At 47.1% G+C, this 16,235-nt stretch overlaps 1 protein-coding gene across 3 annotated transcripts in view; it reads left to right on the forward strand.

The window, feature by feature from the left end:
• The window catches only part of AGPAT4 (1-acylglycerol-3-phosphate O-acyltransferase 4), a 245,138-nt gene that overhangs the window by 135,011 nt on the left and 93,892 nt on the right, over positions 1–16,235 (forward strand). For all 3 annotated transcript variants that reach the window (XM_033939936.1, XM_033939938.1, XM_033939937.1), the window contains one exon: positions 2,134–2,287. In XM_033939936.1, the coding sequence (XP_033795827.1) occupies positions 2,134–2,287 (154 nt within the window). The remainder of the gene's footprint in view (positions 1–2,133; positions 2,288–16,235) is intronic.

A 16,235-nucleotide genomic window follows, 5' to 3' on the forward strand; every position in this document is an offset into this window, starting at 1 on the left:
AGGGTGATGGTTAACGGAATTTGCTCGGAGGAGGTAAAGGTGAGTAGTGGAGTCCCTCAGGGATTGTTGCTGGGGCCGATCCTGTTCAATATGTTTGTGAGCGACATTGCCTAAGGGCTAGAAAGAAAAGTTTGCTTTTTTGCGGATGATATCAAGATTTGTAACAGAGTAGACACCGAGGAGGGAGTGGAAAACATGAAAAAGGATCTGCAAAAGTCTAATATCTGGCAACTAGAGAAGCGGAGACTTAGAGGAGACATGATAGAAACCTTCAAGATCCTGAAGGGCATAGAAAAAGTGGACAGGGACAGATTTTTCAGATTATGGGGAACCACAAGTACAAGGGGGCACTCGGAGAAATTGAAAGGGGACAGGTTTAAAACAAACGCTAGGAAGTACTTTTTCACCCAGAGGGTGGTGGATACATGGAACGCGCTTCCAGAGGCTGTGATAGGCCGGAACAAGTTACAGGGCTTCAAAGAAGGTTTGGATAGGTTCCTAGAGGACAAAGGAATTGAGGGGTACAGATAAGGGTTGAGGTTAGGTTATAGGGATAGGAGTAGAGATAGGTTATAGAAATAGTCAAGGACCACTGCTCAGGCAATGGGCCTGATGGGCCGCCGCGGGAGCGGACCGCTGGGCGCGATGGACCTCTGGTCTGACTCAGCGGAGGCAACTTCTTATGTTCTTAACTAAAATTCAATGCAAAGAAGTGCAGAGTAATGCATTTGGGGATTAGAAATCAGAAGGAGCCGTATGTGCTGGGAGGTGAGAGGCTGATATGCATGGATGGGGAGAGGGACCTTGGGGTGATAGTGTCTGAAGGTCTAAAGGTGAAGAAATAATGTGACAAGACGGTGGCTGTTGCCAGAAGGATGATAGGCTGTATAGAGAGAGGCGTGACCAGTAGAAGAAAGAAGGTATTGATGCCCCTGTACAGGTCGAAGGTGAGGCCCCACTTGGAGTATTGTGTTCAATTTTGGAGACTGTATCTGGCAAAGGACATAAAAAGACTTGGAGTGGTCCAGAGGAAGGCGACAAAATGGTAGGCAGTTTGTGCCAGAAGACGTATGAGTATAGACTGGAAGCCCTGAATATGTATACCCTAGAGGAAAGAAGGGACAGGGAAGATATGATTCAGACGTTCAAATACTTCAAAGGTATTTACGTAGAACAAAATCTATTCCAGAGAAAGGAAAATGGTAAAACCAGAGGGCATAATTTGATGCTGAGGGGTGGTAGATTCAAGAGTAATGTTAGGAAATTCTTCTTTATGGAGAGGGTGGTTGATGCGTGGAATGCACTTCCGAGGGAGGTGGTGAAGAAGAAAACAGTGACAAAGTTCAAACAAGTGTGGGATGAACACAGAAAACAATGGGTATACATTGAAGGAACTAAGGCCAGTACTGTGCAGGCTTGGTCATTCAGTTGAGGATGGGCTGGGGAGGGTTTTGATGGCTGAGATGGTTATGATAGGCTGAAGTGAGCTTTGATGGAGACTCCAGTAGATGGAACCTAAGCACACTACTGGGCAGAGCTCTGAGTTTCTGGCCCAGAAATATCTAAGTAAAAGGATCATTTAAACTAAATTAATTTATGGAGCATATATGGTTGGGCAGACTGGATGGACCACTTGGGTCTTTATCTGCCGTCATTTACTATGTTATTATTCATATTCGGACGGATAGTAAAATATGCTATTCAGTACAGCTCTAGTATGAACTTCTGAATTTCAAATTGTCTGCTGTAACAGAATTCCTTAAATCCTCATTTTTGTGTTTCTGGAGATTTTAGTCATCTTTTCCCAGAGATGGTCATATTTTATAAAATGCATACCAACATTGCAACTCTTACCCTAGCTCCACCCATAGGCAGGGATTATGTACTGTACTGGGATTATGCACTGTATTGATTATGTACTGTACTTTTACAGCCATATATGGCCATGCAGTGTTTTAAAATGCCTTTTCACATGCAAAACTGGCTTTGCCCATAGAAAAACATTTATAAAATTATCCCTGTAATTGTTTCATTTAGTAAGAATAGAGGGAAAAGTATTGTTAATTTGATTAGTTTTTCCACCCAGACAGGTTACCTGAAATTTTTTGTCTAACTGTACACTGTCACTTTCAGTTTTTGATCCACTGTGAAGGTACACGGTTCACAGAGAAGAAACATAAAATCAGTATGCAGGTAGCTGAAGCCAAAGGCCTGGCTAAACTGAAATACCACCTGCTGCCACGAACAAAGGGATTTGCTGTCACAGTACAGTGTTTGAGAAATGTAGGTAAGGAATGCCAAATACAACATATTCTATTTTTAAAGTGTATATTCTGTTTTTAAATGTGTGTGTGTCTAATATATACCTAGAGAATGACACGGGGACAAATTTTCCCCATTCCCATGGGATCTCTCTATCCCCTTCCCTTCCCCACAGGATTGCTCTATCCCCCATCCTGTCTCCACGAGCTATGTCCATGTCCCTGTCCCATTCCTGCAAGCTCTGTCCTCATGTGCACAAGTCTCGAACAATTTAAAATCATAAATGTTTGAGGCTTGTGACAATATTGAGATCCCGCAGGGATGGGGACAAATTTGTCCCTGTGTCATTCTCTAAAAAACATATCTATAACTATAAACCACATTGATAAATGAGCTTTTCAATTATACAAGGCAAAATTTTGAAATGAAATGTGGGTATAAATTTAGCTTTATGAATAGATTTATTTTAATTATAACATAAGAACATAAGAATAGCCTTACTGGGTCAGACCAATGGTCCATCAAGTCCAGTAGCCCGTTCTCATGGTGGCCAATCCAGGTCACTAGTACCTGGCCAAAACCCAAGGAGTAGCAATATTGCATACAACTGATACAGGACAAGCAGTGGCTTCCCCCATGTTTTTCTCAATAACAGACTATGGACTTTTCCTCCAGGAACTTGACTAGCGGTGTACCCCAGGGCTCGGTACTTGGGGTACACAGTCTTATTTAATATTTTCATCAATGACCTAGAAGAGGAAACATTCAGTGAAATCATCAAGTTTGCAGATTATTTTATTTTTATTTTTCCTCTAACTCTACTTTTCACTTCTCTATTACCCTCCAGGTACTTTAGTTAGATTGTGAGCCTTCGGGACAGTAAGGGAATTTTTCAAGTACCTTTCTTATTTCTAATCTTAATGTATATTTTCTGTAAACCGCTTAGAACCTAACGGATGTAGCGGTATATAAGAAATAAATTACATTACATTACATGACACAAAGTTATGCCAAAGCAATCAGATTGCAGAAGGATATCGAGGAACTCCAGAGCGACTTGAGTCGATTGGAGAAATGGGCAGAGAAATGGCAGATGAAGTTTAATGTGGAAAAAAGCAAAGTGATGCATTTAGGCAGAAAGAATAAGGAACACAAGTATAGAATGTCAGGTGCAACTCTGGGAAAGACCGAACAAGAAAGGGATCTGGGCGTACTGTTAGAGAGGACCCTGAAACTGTTGGCGCAATGTGTGGTGGTGGTGGCGAAGAAAGCAAATAGAATGCTAGGCATGATAAAAAAGGGAATCACGAGTAGATCGGAGAAAGTTATAATGCCGCTTTATAGAGCGATAGTCAGACCACACTTGGAATACTGCATCCAGCATTGGTCTCCATATCCAAAAAAGGATATAAAACTGCTGGAGAGGGTGCAGAGACGAGCAACGAAGCTAGTGAAAGGTATGGAGAACCTGGATTACGAGGAACAACTTAGGAGACTGGGGCTGTTCTCCCTTGGAAAGAGAAGACTGTGAGGGGATCTGATCGAGACTTTCAAAATACTGAAAGGAATCGACAAAATAGAGCAGGAAAAAGTTATTTACAATGTCCAATGTGACAAGGACAAGAGGGCATGGACTAAAGCTGAGGGTGGACAAGTCCAGGACAAATATCAGGAAGTTCTGTTTCATGCAGTGAGTGGTGGACACCTGGAATGCTCTCCCAGAGGAGGTAATTGCGGAATACACTGTTCTAGGATTTAAGGGTAAACTAGATGCACATCGCCTTATGAGTGGCATAGAGTAAACTAGATGCACATCTCCTTATGAGTGGCACAGAGTTATGGGGACTAAATCTATGCCAGGGTACACCTGGCGGGGCCTCCGCGAGTGCAGATTACCGGACTTGATGGACCTAAGGTCTGATCCGGAGTTGGCAATTCTTATGTTCTAAACCTTTCTTAAAACTGGCTACACATTCGCTCTTACCATATTCTCTGGCAACGCGTTCCACAGCTTAACTATATGTAGGTAGGCCAATTTTGGGCATACTTCTACGGTCTGTACCCTGAAAATGGCAAGGAGAAATCAAGTATGCATATGTAGTATCACATCATTCTTTGAGTTTATCTTGTTGGGCAGACTGAATGGACTGTACAGATCTTTATCTGCCGTTATGGAGTGAAGGAGTAGCCTAGTGATTAGTACAGCGGCCTAAGAATCTGGGGACTGAGTTTGCAGCTCCTTGTGACTATAGGCAAGTCACTTAACCCTCCACTGCTCCAAGTACAAAATAAATACCTGCAAATAACCTTCAGTTCATAGCAAATTGCAGGAAACAAAAATATAATTTCAAGCACCTTTCCAAAATAGGTAAGATTTCAGCAAACAGTCCTGGGTTCACTAAGCCTTTAATCCTTTCAGTTTATCAGCACAAACAAAACAAACAGTTCTTTCGTAATCTTTCCACTCTGGGCTTGCGTCCTGTAGCCTAGCCCAGGGGTAGCCAATTCCGGTCCTTGAGAGCCGGAGCCAGGTCCGGTTTTCAGAATATCCACAATAAATATGCATGAGATAGATTTGCATCTCAAGGAGGCAGTGCATGCAAATCCATCTCATACATACTCATTGTGGATATCCTGAAAACCTGACCTGGCTCCGACTCTCGAGGACTGGAATTGCCTACCCCATCCCAGTGCTAGGGCTGGTATAAGAGTGTGCTCTGTGTGTTGGAATTATATTCAATAATAGACCCTCATTTCCCACCATACATTAGCACAGAGCTCCCACAATTCTCAAGAGCTCCAGAAAGCCCAACCCCCACGGTAAGAAAACCAAAATTTTCTCAGCTCTTCAAAAATATAAGGTTAGCAAACAAAAATGCTTTTCGGTCACCAGCAGAAAAATTCAAGTCTTTCAATTCCTCAAACAAGTCACAGTTTGCAAATGATTCAAAGTAAGGCATTATTTCTCACTTGCCTTTTAAAGTGCAGCATATTTCTGTCTGCTGGTCTTGATCTTGCAGTTCTCCATAAGCTCCACTTTCATACACTGGACCCCTTGGTTATCTGGCTCTGTCAGCACTTCTCCAGCCTCCTCAATGTCCATGGCCACCAGCTTCTCACTGCCATTCAGAACTCTCAGCCCTGTGATTTCTCTGTTTCTCTTGAGTCTGGCATTCCTCTCTTCTAGTTGCTCTGCTTTCCTGTTTAAAAAAGTGCAGCCAAGCCCCAAACCTTCAGGTTCTAGCAGCTTACTACTCCCCACGTGACTGAAGGGAAAAGTTCTAGAGCAGGGGTCTCAAAGTCTTCTCCTTGAGGGCCACAATCCAGTCGGGTTTTCAGGTTTTCCCCAATGAATATGCATGAGATCTATGTGCATGCACTGCTTTCAGTGCATATTAATTGGGGAAATCCCTGAAAACCCGACTGGGTTGCGACCCTCAAGGAGGGACTTTGAGATCCCTGTTCTAGAGTGAAGTGTGCTGTGGAATGCAGGCAGACCTGTGCTCTTGCTCCCTCTAGAGGTTTGGACAGGAACAACCTCAGTTATCAAAATGTGGTTTAAACTAGTGTTTCTCAACACGTGGTATACGCACCATCCTTCAAAGCCACCACTGGGGATTCCTCCTTCATGCCCTCCCCCTCCACTGAAGCCGACCAAGAGGGCTTCCCTCCGATGTCAGAGCTGACATCAGAAGAAAGCCTTCCGGGTCAGCAGGGGGGTGGGGTGTTCCCAGTTACCTCCTTCTGCCTTCAGTGGCTCTCGTTGAAGGAATGCACAGGCTGCGGTTCACATGCTGTACTTAGCTGACCCAGAAACCTTCTTTCCAACATCAGAGTTGACAGCAGAGGGAAGGCTTGTGAGTCAGCCACGTGCAGTGTGTGAATCGCTGTCTGTGCGTCCCTGCAACAAGAGCCACTAAGTCAAAAGGAGTGAGTGTGGCTTGAGCAAGTAAAAGAGAGAAGGGACATGTTATCCCAGGACAAACAGGCAGGTATTCTCACTAGTGGGTGATGTCATCCAACGGAGCCCCAATGCGGACATCTCACAAGCATACTTGCTTATAGAAACTTTTAGAAGTTTCGAGTTGCCCACACCGCGCATGCGCGAATGCCTTCCCCTCTGATGCACCGGGCGCGTTTCCTCAGTTCTTACTCTTCCGCGGAGCTGAGAAGTCCGTCTTCGACTCTCTGCGCGAAGTCCCTTCACTTGTGCTTCTGTGTCCGCGGTTTTGAGTTTTCTTTGCTCATTATTGTTGGTTCACGTTGCGTTTTCTTGTTTTAAAAAAAAAAAAAAATTTCTTTTGATCGTTCGACCGGGCAGGCCGCGTGGCCGCGGCCCCGCGGCTTCGATCTTGTGGCGGAGCTTTTTCAGCCTATGTCCCGGCCTGTCACCGGTTTTAAAAAGTGTGTCAAGTGCCAGCGCGTGATTTCGTTGACGGACCCTCATCGACGCTGTCTTCAGTGTCTTGGGCTTCAACATTTCCCGAAATCGTGCCGGCCTTGCTCCACACTTACAGCACGTGCTTTTAAGCGTCGCTGCATTTTGTGGGAGTCGCTGTTCAGCATGGAGGCGTCCCCGGAGCTGCCCTCATCGCAGAGGGCCACGCCTTCGACTTCCGCTTCAGCCTCGAGTCTGCTCAAGCCTGCCTCATTCGTGCCAGCTTCGACTCCGATACCTGCTGCGGTGCCTTCCGCTGTCCCCTCAGGTCAGGTAATGCAGCCTCCCATTCCTCCAGTGGTGCTCAAGATGCCCAAGGCTTCTAAGCCCAAGCCCCCTGGCGGCCGAGTTAGCGCTGTCCGTGCTGGAGGTCCCATTGCGGCTTCGTTCCATGCCATGATGAAGAAGCGATTTGTCGAGCTCTTTACTAAGATTGGGCCGACGCTTCTCTCCCAAATCCAGCCTGGGCACATGGAAGCCTCCCGCGAGGTCGAGCCGCCTCCGGTGCCTCCTTGACGTACACTCTCACTGCTGGGAGCAGAGTCTCGGCAAGTGTCTGGTCTGGCTTCGGGGCATGCCTCACAAGGAGCAGAGTCTTTGCCCATGCCACCTTTGGAACCGATACCCTCGATGCATGGCGCCTCCACCTTGCCTGGAACGGAACCTTCCTCCTTGATGCCGAGCCTCGAGCCTTGGGGAGTGCCTCGAGGGGCTTCGTCTCAGCCTCCGCTGCTTCAATCCACAGCCTCCAGCCCCATCTACTCGATGGCTGCATTGTCTGGGCTTCGCTCGCCTCGACGCTCGAGACCTGCTTCTCGACACAGTTTGGGTCGTCGCTCGAGACATTCATCGAGGCATTCTTCGAGGCATGCTTCGCCTCATCGTAAGCAACCCTTTCGGGAGTTTTCACCAGATTACTCGCCTCCTCCTCCTATGCCGGAACTCGAGGACATTGTGGGTTCGTTCTCTCCCTGCCGGTCCTTGGCCTCAGCGGATCAGGCCGCCTCGACTTCTTCAAGCCCGTCTCGAGGCCCGGCCCTGGCTTACCAGTTATCTTTCTCATCCTTCCTGCGGCAGATGGCGGTGGATCTGGATATCACCCTGGATTCGTGTTCCAAGTTTTCTAAGGAATATTTGGAGACGATGCATCTTCCCCAACCTCCTGCTGAGTCTCTTCATCTACCTCTCCATAAGCTTCTGGACCAGACTTTCATGAGATGTTTCAAGACTCCTTACTCCATCCCCGCTGTCCCAGGGAAGTTGGATGCCAGATACCGCACGGTACACCATAAGGGCTTTGATGGGGCACAGCTCTCTCATCAGTCCCTCTTGGTTGAGTCCTCCTTGAAGCGGTCTCATCCCTCCCAGGTCTATGCCTCCACTCCTCCTGGCTGGGAGGGCAAAACCATGGACAGATTTGGCAGACGCATCTACCAGAATTCGATGATGGCTTCTCGAGTCCTGAATTATAGTTTTCATTTTGCGACCTACTTTGAATTTTTTCTCTCCATTCTACAAAAGTTTTTGCCATATCTAGACTCTCAGTCTCGCTTCGAGTACTCAGATGTCCTGGCGTTGTTGTCCCAACTCCGCCTACAGATGATGCAATTGTCTTACGACGCTTTTGAACTCTTGGCCAGAGCTGCTGCTTGTTTGGTGGCCATGAGACGCCTGGCGTGGCTCCAGACCATTGATATGGACCTGAATCTCCAGGCTGGCGAACATTCCCTGTGCGGGAGCAGACCTTTTCAACGAGTCCATCGAGGCGGCGACGGAGAAGCTATCGAAACATGAAAAGTCTTTTCAATCTATTCTCTGCCAGAAGCCCAAGCCTGCTATTGCTCGTCCGTCTCGCCCACCTATGATCTATCAGAGGCGCTACCCGCCAAAGCAGGCGCCCACCATCCTTCAGCCTGTGAAGAGGCAGCACCAGCACCAGAAGCCCCAACAAAAGCCTCAGCCTTCTGCTGTCCCCAAGGCCCCTCAGCCTTTTTGACTGTCTCATAGGGATAATAACTTCCATCGTTCTGCCCTCCCCGTTTTTTCCCATCGGAGGTCGTCTCCATCATTTTTACCATCGATGGACGACTATTACCATCGACCTCTGGGTCCTTTCCCTCGTAAGAGAGGGATACTCTCTTCAGTTCCATCAAGTTTCTCCGGAACATCCTCCAAGAGAGTATCCTTCCAACTTAATCCAGACCGCCCTTCTTCTTCAGGAAGCTCAGGCTTTGCTCCGGCTTCGTGCCATCGAGCCGGTCCCTGTGGACCAACAGAACAAGGGTTTTTACTCCCGGTACTTCTTTGTTCCGAAGAAGACGAGCGACCTGCGTCCTATTTTGGACCTCAGGGTGCTCAACAAGTTTCTGGTCAGGGAGAAGTTTTGCATGTTGACCCTGGCTTTTCTCTATCCCCTCCTCGAGCAAAATGACTGGTTATGCTCTCTGGATCTCAAGGAGGCCTACACTCATATTCCCATCCATCCGGCCTCCCGTCAATACCTCAGATTTCGGGTGGGACATCTTCATCTTCAATACAGAGTGCTCCCTTTCGGCCTGGCTTCATCGCCCAGAGTCTTCACCAAGTGCCTGGATGTAGTGGCCGCAGCACTCAGGAACCATGGTCTTCAGGTGTTTCCCTACCTCGACGACTGGCTCATCAAGGATTCCACGTCTCAGGGTGTCATCCAGGCTATCCAGAGGATGATCTGGTTCCTGCAGAGTCTGGGCTTCGAGATCAACTTTCCCAAATCTCATCTACAATCTTCCCAGACTTCCCTTCATCGGAGATGTTCAGGATACTATTCACCTCAGAGCGTTTCTTCCTCCTCAACGCCTGGCGGCTCTTCTTCATCTTTGTCACTCGGTCTCCTCTCGCCCGTCCATCTCGGCGAGACACATGATGGTGCTTCTGGGCCACATGGCCTTTACAGTACACGAGACTCCTTTTGCCAGACTTCACCTGTGGATTCCTCAGTGGACCTTGGCGTCTCAATGGTCACAGATCTCCGACCCTCTGACTCGACACATTCAGGTCACTCCTGCTCTGCTACAGTCGCTTCACTGGTGGACGCTCTCTTCCAATCTCTCCAGACGTTTGCTGTTTCACATGTCTCCCCATCAGAAGGTCCTCACGACCGACTCCTCGAACTATGCTTGGGGGGCTCATCTGGACAGTCTCCGCACCCAGGGCTATTGGATGAGTGTGGATCATCTATGCCATATTAATCTACTGGAACTCAGGGCGATTTTCAATGCTCTCACTGCTTTTCAGCATCTGCTTCACGACATGGTGGTCTTCATTCGCACGAACAATCAGGTCGCCATGTATTATGTCAACAAGCAGGGAGGTATGGGATCGTCCTTCCTTTGTCAGGAAGCTCTGAAAGTTTGGGATTGGGCGATTCGCCACAACACCTTTCTCAAAGCTGTCTACATTCAGGGGGCGGACAATGCCTTGGCGGACAACTTGAGTCGTCTTCTGCAGCCTCACGAATGGACTCTCCATTCCACGCCCCTTCATCACATCTTTTCCCTGTGGTGAACGCCGCAGATAGACCTCTTTGCAGCTCCCCACAACTTCAAACTGCCTCAGTTCTGCTCCAGGATCTACATTCCGCATCGTCTCGAGGCAGATGCTTTTCTTCTGGACTGGGGGAATCTCTTTCTGTATGCGTTTCCTCTGTTTCCTCTCATTCAAAACACTCTGGTCAAACTCAAGTCCGACCGGGCCACCATGATTCTGATTGCTCCTCGGTGGCCCAGGCAACTTTGGTACTCCCTTCTTCTGCAACTCAGCAGCATGGAGCCCTTCCTTCTGCCAGTGTTTCCATCTCTGCTTATGCAGCATCAGGGATCTCTGCTTCATCCCAACCTGCATTCACTACACCTGACAGCTTGGTACCTCTCAGCATAACTCCCCTTCAGTTTTCACCAGCTGTGCGGGATGTTTTGGAAGCTTCCAGGAAGCCTGCTACTAGACAATGCTATTCCCAGAAATGGACTAGATTCTCTACTTGGTGTTTTTCTCATCACAAGGAGCCTCAACATGCCTCCTTGTCCTCTGTTTTGGACTACCTTTTGTACCTGTCCCAATCTGGCCTCAAGTCTACATCGATCAGAGTCCATCTTTGTGCTATTGCTGCTTTCTATCAGCCTCTTCAGGGGAAACCTCTTTCTGCACATCCTGTGGTTTCCAGATTCATGAAAGGACTTTTCCATGTCAATCCTCCCCTCAAACTACCTCCAGTGGTTTGGGACCTCAATGTTGTTCTTTCCCAGCTTATGAAGCCTCCATTTGAACCTCTTCACAAGGCTCCTCTGAAATATCTCACTTGGAAAGTGGTGTTTCTCATTGGCCTCACTTCTGCTCGTCGAGTGAGTGAGCTTCAAACATTGGTTGCGGATCCGCCCTTTACAGTGTTTCATCATGACAAGGTGGTCCTTCGCACTCATCCCAAATTCCTCCCCAAGGTGGTCTCGGAATTTCATCTGAATCAATCCATTGTTCTTCCTGTGTTTTTTCCAAAGCCTCATTCTCATCCTGGAGAATCAGCTCTTCACACTCTGGACTTTAAACGTGCTTTGGCTTTCTACCTGGAACGCACCAAACCTCACAGAACTGCTCCTCAACTTTTCATCTCCTTCGATCCGAACAAGTTGGGACGCCCTATCTCTAAGCGCACCATCTCCAACTGGATGGCGGCTTGTATCTCTTTCTGCTATGCCCAAGCTGGATTACCCCTTCACAGTAAAGTCACAGCCCATAAGGTCAGAGCAATGGCAGCCTCTGTAGCTTTCCTCAGATCGACACCGATTGAGGAGATTTGTAAGGCTGCCACTTGGTCCTTGGTTCACACCTTCACTTCTCATTATTGTCTGGATGCTTTCTCCAGACAGGATGGACAGTTTGGCCAAACAGTATTACAAAATTTATTCTCCTAAGTTGCCAACTCTCCCACCATCCCACTATGGTTAGCTTGGAGGTCACCCACTAGTGAGAATACCTGCCTGCTTGTCCTTGGATAAAGCAATGTTACTTACCATAACAGTTGTTATCCAGGGACAGCAGGCAGCTATTCTCACGTCCCATCCACCTCCCCTGGGTTGGCTTCTCTGCTAGCTATCTGAACTGAGGAGATGCGCCAGGTGCATCGGGCGGGAAGGCACTCGCGCATGCACGGTGTGGGCAACTTGAAACTCCTAAAAGTTTCTAGAAGCAAGTATGCTTGTGAGATGGGGCTCCATTGGATGACATCACCCACTAGTGAGAATAGCTGCCTGCTGTCCCTGGATAACAACTGTTACGGTAAGTAACATTGCTATTTGGGACAAAGGGAGAAGGAAGGGGGGCAGGAGCCCATTGACACATGAGAGGAGTACAGTTTTGGAAGGTGGAGGGCACAAACTCGGGACACAGAAGGGAGGGAGGAATGAGGGCACTAACTGGGGAAACAGGAAGGAGGGAATAGAAAGGGAGAATTGTTGGGTATGAGTGTGTGAGTGAGAGGCAAAGAGATGGTGCACATGAGGAAAAAAGAAGTAAATTCAACATAGAGAGAGAGGAGTGAGGTAGAATTGCACGGGGAATAGAAGGATGATAGGGGAAAATGTTGGATATAGTGGTAGAGAGGGAACAGAGTGACAGATTGAAGGGGATGCAAGGGGAAGGAATGTTGGACATAGTGATGGATGGAGAGATGTGGCATTGTGCTGGAAATAGGAGAAATGGGCATAGGGCTGGTGGGCAGTTAAAAATGCTGTACATGATCCGGGGGATGAAAGAGGGAGAAATATTGGATGTGGCAATAGAGGGGGGTGGGAGAGATGCCTGGATCTCTCAAGACAGATGGGCAGATGTTGCCAATAAGGGTGGAGGAGAGAGGAAGAAAAGTTGGACTCATGGAGGGACAAAGAGAGATGTTGGTTGGGGAAGGGAATGAGGTTCGGAGGAAAGGAAGCATGCAGGAGACGTAACACAAAATGGTGTCCAGCATTACTCAAAACGTTGCCCTGCTCTCGAATCTATAGCAGAGATGGCTCGACACTCAAGTAATACTTGTTGGAGAAATCGTGGGCGGTTGTGTCTCTACACAATTTCTCCAACAAGTATTTCTTTTCCGGCCCAGCACAATAGTCTGTCTTAAAAGGTTTTACAGCCAGGCCTTATAAGATGTAAGTGAGCATTCAATGTAAAAAGAAAGCTAGGATGCAATTGCCAGGTACAGTCCCAAAGCCCTGCTATATAAGCTATTAGTTGAGTTCAAAACTGAGAAATATGAGGGTAAAACCAGAACATGTGACCAAGAGTTGTATGAGCTTATAGACACTTAATACAATGATCTCCCACACAAAGCTTCGCTCGATATGCCCTGCCAAGTTTAATGCCCTGTTTGATCATGTCTGATCTAATACAAACATGCAAATCCTGAGACCATTTCCGCACCACATCAGCATAATTTATGATGAAATCTCAGCAGTATTTGGATTTGAGCTGTAAGACACAGAGCCTCCAATATCTTTTCTTGAATGCCCTCTGCCAGTACAGCCGGCAACAAGTCTGCTAAATAATGGCGAAGTTGAAGGTATGTGTACCAATCTGTGGCTGAAAGCTGAAAGGTCCTGCACAAGTCCGCAAAACCAAGAGGGAGTCCTATGGAAGACACAGCTTGAGATACATAAATTAAAAGGGATTCATGCAATTGCCAATAGAACCTACCTATCTTTGGTGGGCCTAGTTGAAGAGTCATAGTAACTGAGGCATGATCAGACCAGGTTGCTTGATGAATCGAGATCTCTGAATGCGATCCTAACTGAGACAACCCACCAAACCACATATCAATACGCGAAAATGAGAGTTGTGTGTAAAAAGCCCCTTGAACCGCATTAGGTATATAGATATTAAAAAATGTATAAGTGGTTTGCCAAAGCTGAGCCCTGACAATCAAATACCGTTCCTCCTGATCTCTCACCACATTCTGTATCTGCCTAGGGCGTAGATGCCTTTCCTGTATAAAAAGAACTTCCACTTTTAAATGCTGTGCCTCTCTAAATAAAAGTCTACGTTTAGTAGGTGTGTTAAGTCCCTGCACATTAAGGGACATAAAATGTACGTCATTCATCTGTGGGCAAAATGAACATAAGCTTTCCAAGGACTTAAATCTGGGCTAGCGTATAAGCTCTGATGAGCATAACGGTGAAGAAAACCCCCCTGAAAACCCCACAATCCAAACTCCCTTCACTATACCCCTCCCTCCCACCCACACAATATTTGTTCCCACAGATACATAACAAAGAAATGGAATTGCCTACAGGGGGGAAGAACCCCCCCAAAATCTATGACAAAACTCTGTCATATTACAATCAAGGGGAACCAAACCCAACCGGGGGGTGGTAGAATCCGCATGGCTCGGCCTGAGCTTGTTTAATAAACTAAGATAATAGAGAACCACTCAGGTAGGTCTCTCATGGGCATATATCGCATACCCTGGGAGCAACGTCCATAACATTACAATTATGTTTTCCTGGATCACTGTAACATACCAAGTCAGTATAACATTCCAGGAAAATCAACCCTGTCCTGATTGTTGCATAGATCCGGCTGGAGTTGTCAAAGCATTTCTGGTGAGGCGACCCTTTCCTTTTGTGGACCGCTGCCACTTGGAGTGCGGTTGAAGAATACCTCCCGGGGAACTTTAAAAGGAGTTGCCTCCCGATCTTTATCGAGAGGATTTTGTATGTTCAGGAAGAGTTTCTGCGCTTCCTGCATCGAGCGCGCACTGTATGTAATTTTCCCTCCAAGTAGAAATTGAGTTCAAATAGATATTGCCATTTATATTTTATTCCTGTGTCTATCAAATGTCGAGTGTAGGGTCATAACTCACGCCATCTCCATAGCGTGATGGTGGCTAGATCTTGGTATATTTCAGTGGAATAAGTATCCCAAGTAAATGGTGCCTTAGTGCATGCCACCAAAAGAATAGTTTCCTTCAATTTATAATCCACAAAGTTCGACACAATGTAATGTGGTGCATTAGCTCGTGCTCGACCCAACATACGGTGAGCTCTCTCAATGTGCACTTAATATGCATCTAATGCATGCGTGGAATCAGATAATAAGTCACTAATTTCTGAATCGTGGTTTCACAATTGTTATATTCCTGGCTTTCTGACAGGCCTTGAAAACGCAGGCTATGCCTCCGGGACCTGTTTTCCAAATCCTCAATTTTATCAAGCAGATAGAGATCAGTAGTCTTACTGGCCTGTAAAGAATCTTTCAGACTAGAAATTTCTGTGTGGTGCTTATCCAATTGTGATTCATGCTCCACTAGTCTGTTGCCCAATTCAATGATCTCTCCACGCAAATCGTTGGCCAGGGCCATTAATTCCAAGCGTACTGCTTTCAAGTCAGTTTTTATTTCTACTAAGAGCACTCGAAATCCGAGCATAGGATCCACATCAACATCAGGCTCCTGGATGACCTGCTGTGCCACTGTTGTCTTTTCCGCCTGAGGAATGTGGTCCATTGCCACCTTGCCTGCCAGAGTTTTAGGAGAAGCCGCCAACTTGAACGCAAATGTCACAAGATTAGTTCGGTGTTATGTTCCTTTTTTCATTGCTTCCAGTGCCTGCTTCCTTTACATATACGCACATATCATCCGCGCAGTCCAAGAGTTGCAAAAACTGCTAATATTATTGTTTTTATTGGTCGAGCCTCGCAGAGCTCCGATTTTACAGGTCTAGCATGTGCTGTGTCGTCACTTCCCCCTTCTGTTTATATGGAGGGGGAAGGTATTGGGTGTAACACTAGACCAGAGTTTAACCATGAAAGACCAGGTAGACTCCTTAATCAGAAAGGGTTTTTTCACTCTCTGGAAGCTTTGGTCCATTAGAGCATATTTTGATATGTCAGCATTTAGAATTCTGGTACAATCCCTCGTCAACTTCATTGTGAGATCATCAAGGTGCACCTGCAAGGTAGAATGCCACAAAAAAAAAATGTGCTGGGAGAGTTGTTTGGGATTTGAACCCACAATCTCTGGAAAGTGAGCACAGGGCTTTTACCCATTGAACCACAGCAGCTTCCAGTCAGGTGTCTGTCTGCCCTGTGATATCATAACTTAGTTATCTGCTAAGGCAGGGGTGCCCAAAATGTCAATCGCGATCTACCGGTCGATCGCAAAGGCAACGCCGGTAGCTCGCAGAGCCAATGTTCTCCCTAGCATTCCCCCGGTCGCTGTCTCACCTTTAAAGTAGTGGAATTATGGCAGCCTGCAGAGCGAACATAGCAGATTGCCGTCAGCCTCTGTAGCACGTTCCCTCTGCCGTGGTCCTGCCCCCAACGTCAGAGGAGGTGCGGGACCACGGCAGAGGGAACGTGCTACAGAAGCTGATGGCAGCATGCTACGTTCGCTCTGCAGGCTGCCATAATGAACTTTCAACTGTGGTAGGCCCAGAGGGAAGAACGGAGGTGAGGGATCCAGTCTAAGGGAAGCAGCGGAGATAAGGTCCCACACGTCGGGGTAAAATTGGGCCCG

Source organism: Geotrypetes seraphini, chromosome 3, assembly GCF_902459505.1.
Source record: "Geotrypetes seraphini chromosome 3, aGeoSer1.1, whole genome shotgun sequence".
NCBI classification, from domain to species: domain Eukaryota; kingdom Metazoa; phylum Chordata; class Amphibia; order Gymnophiona; family Dermophiidae; genus Geotrypetes; species Geotrypetes seraphini.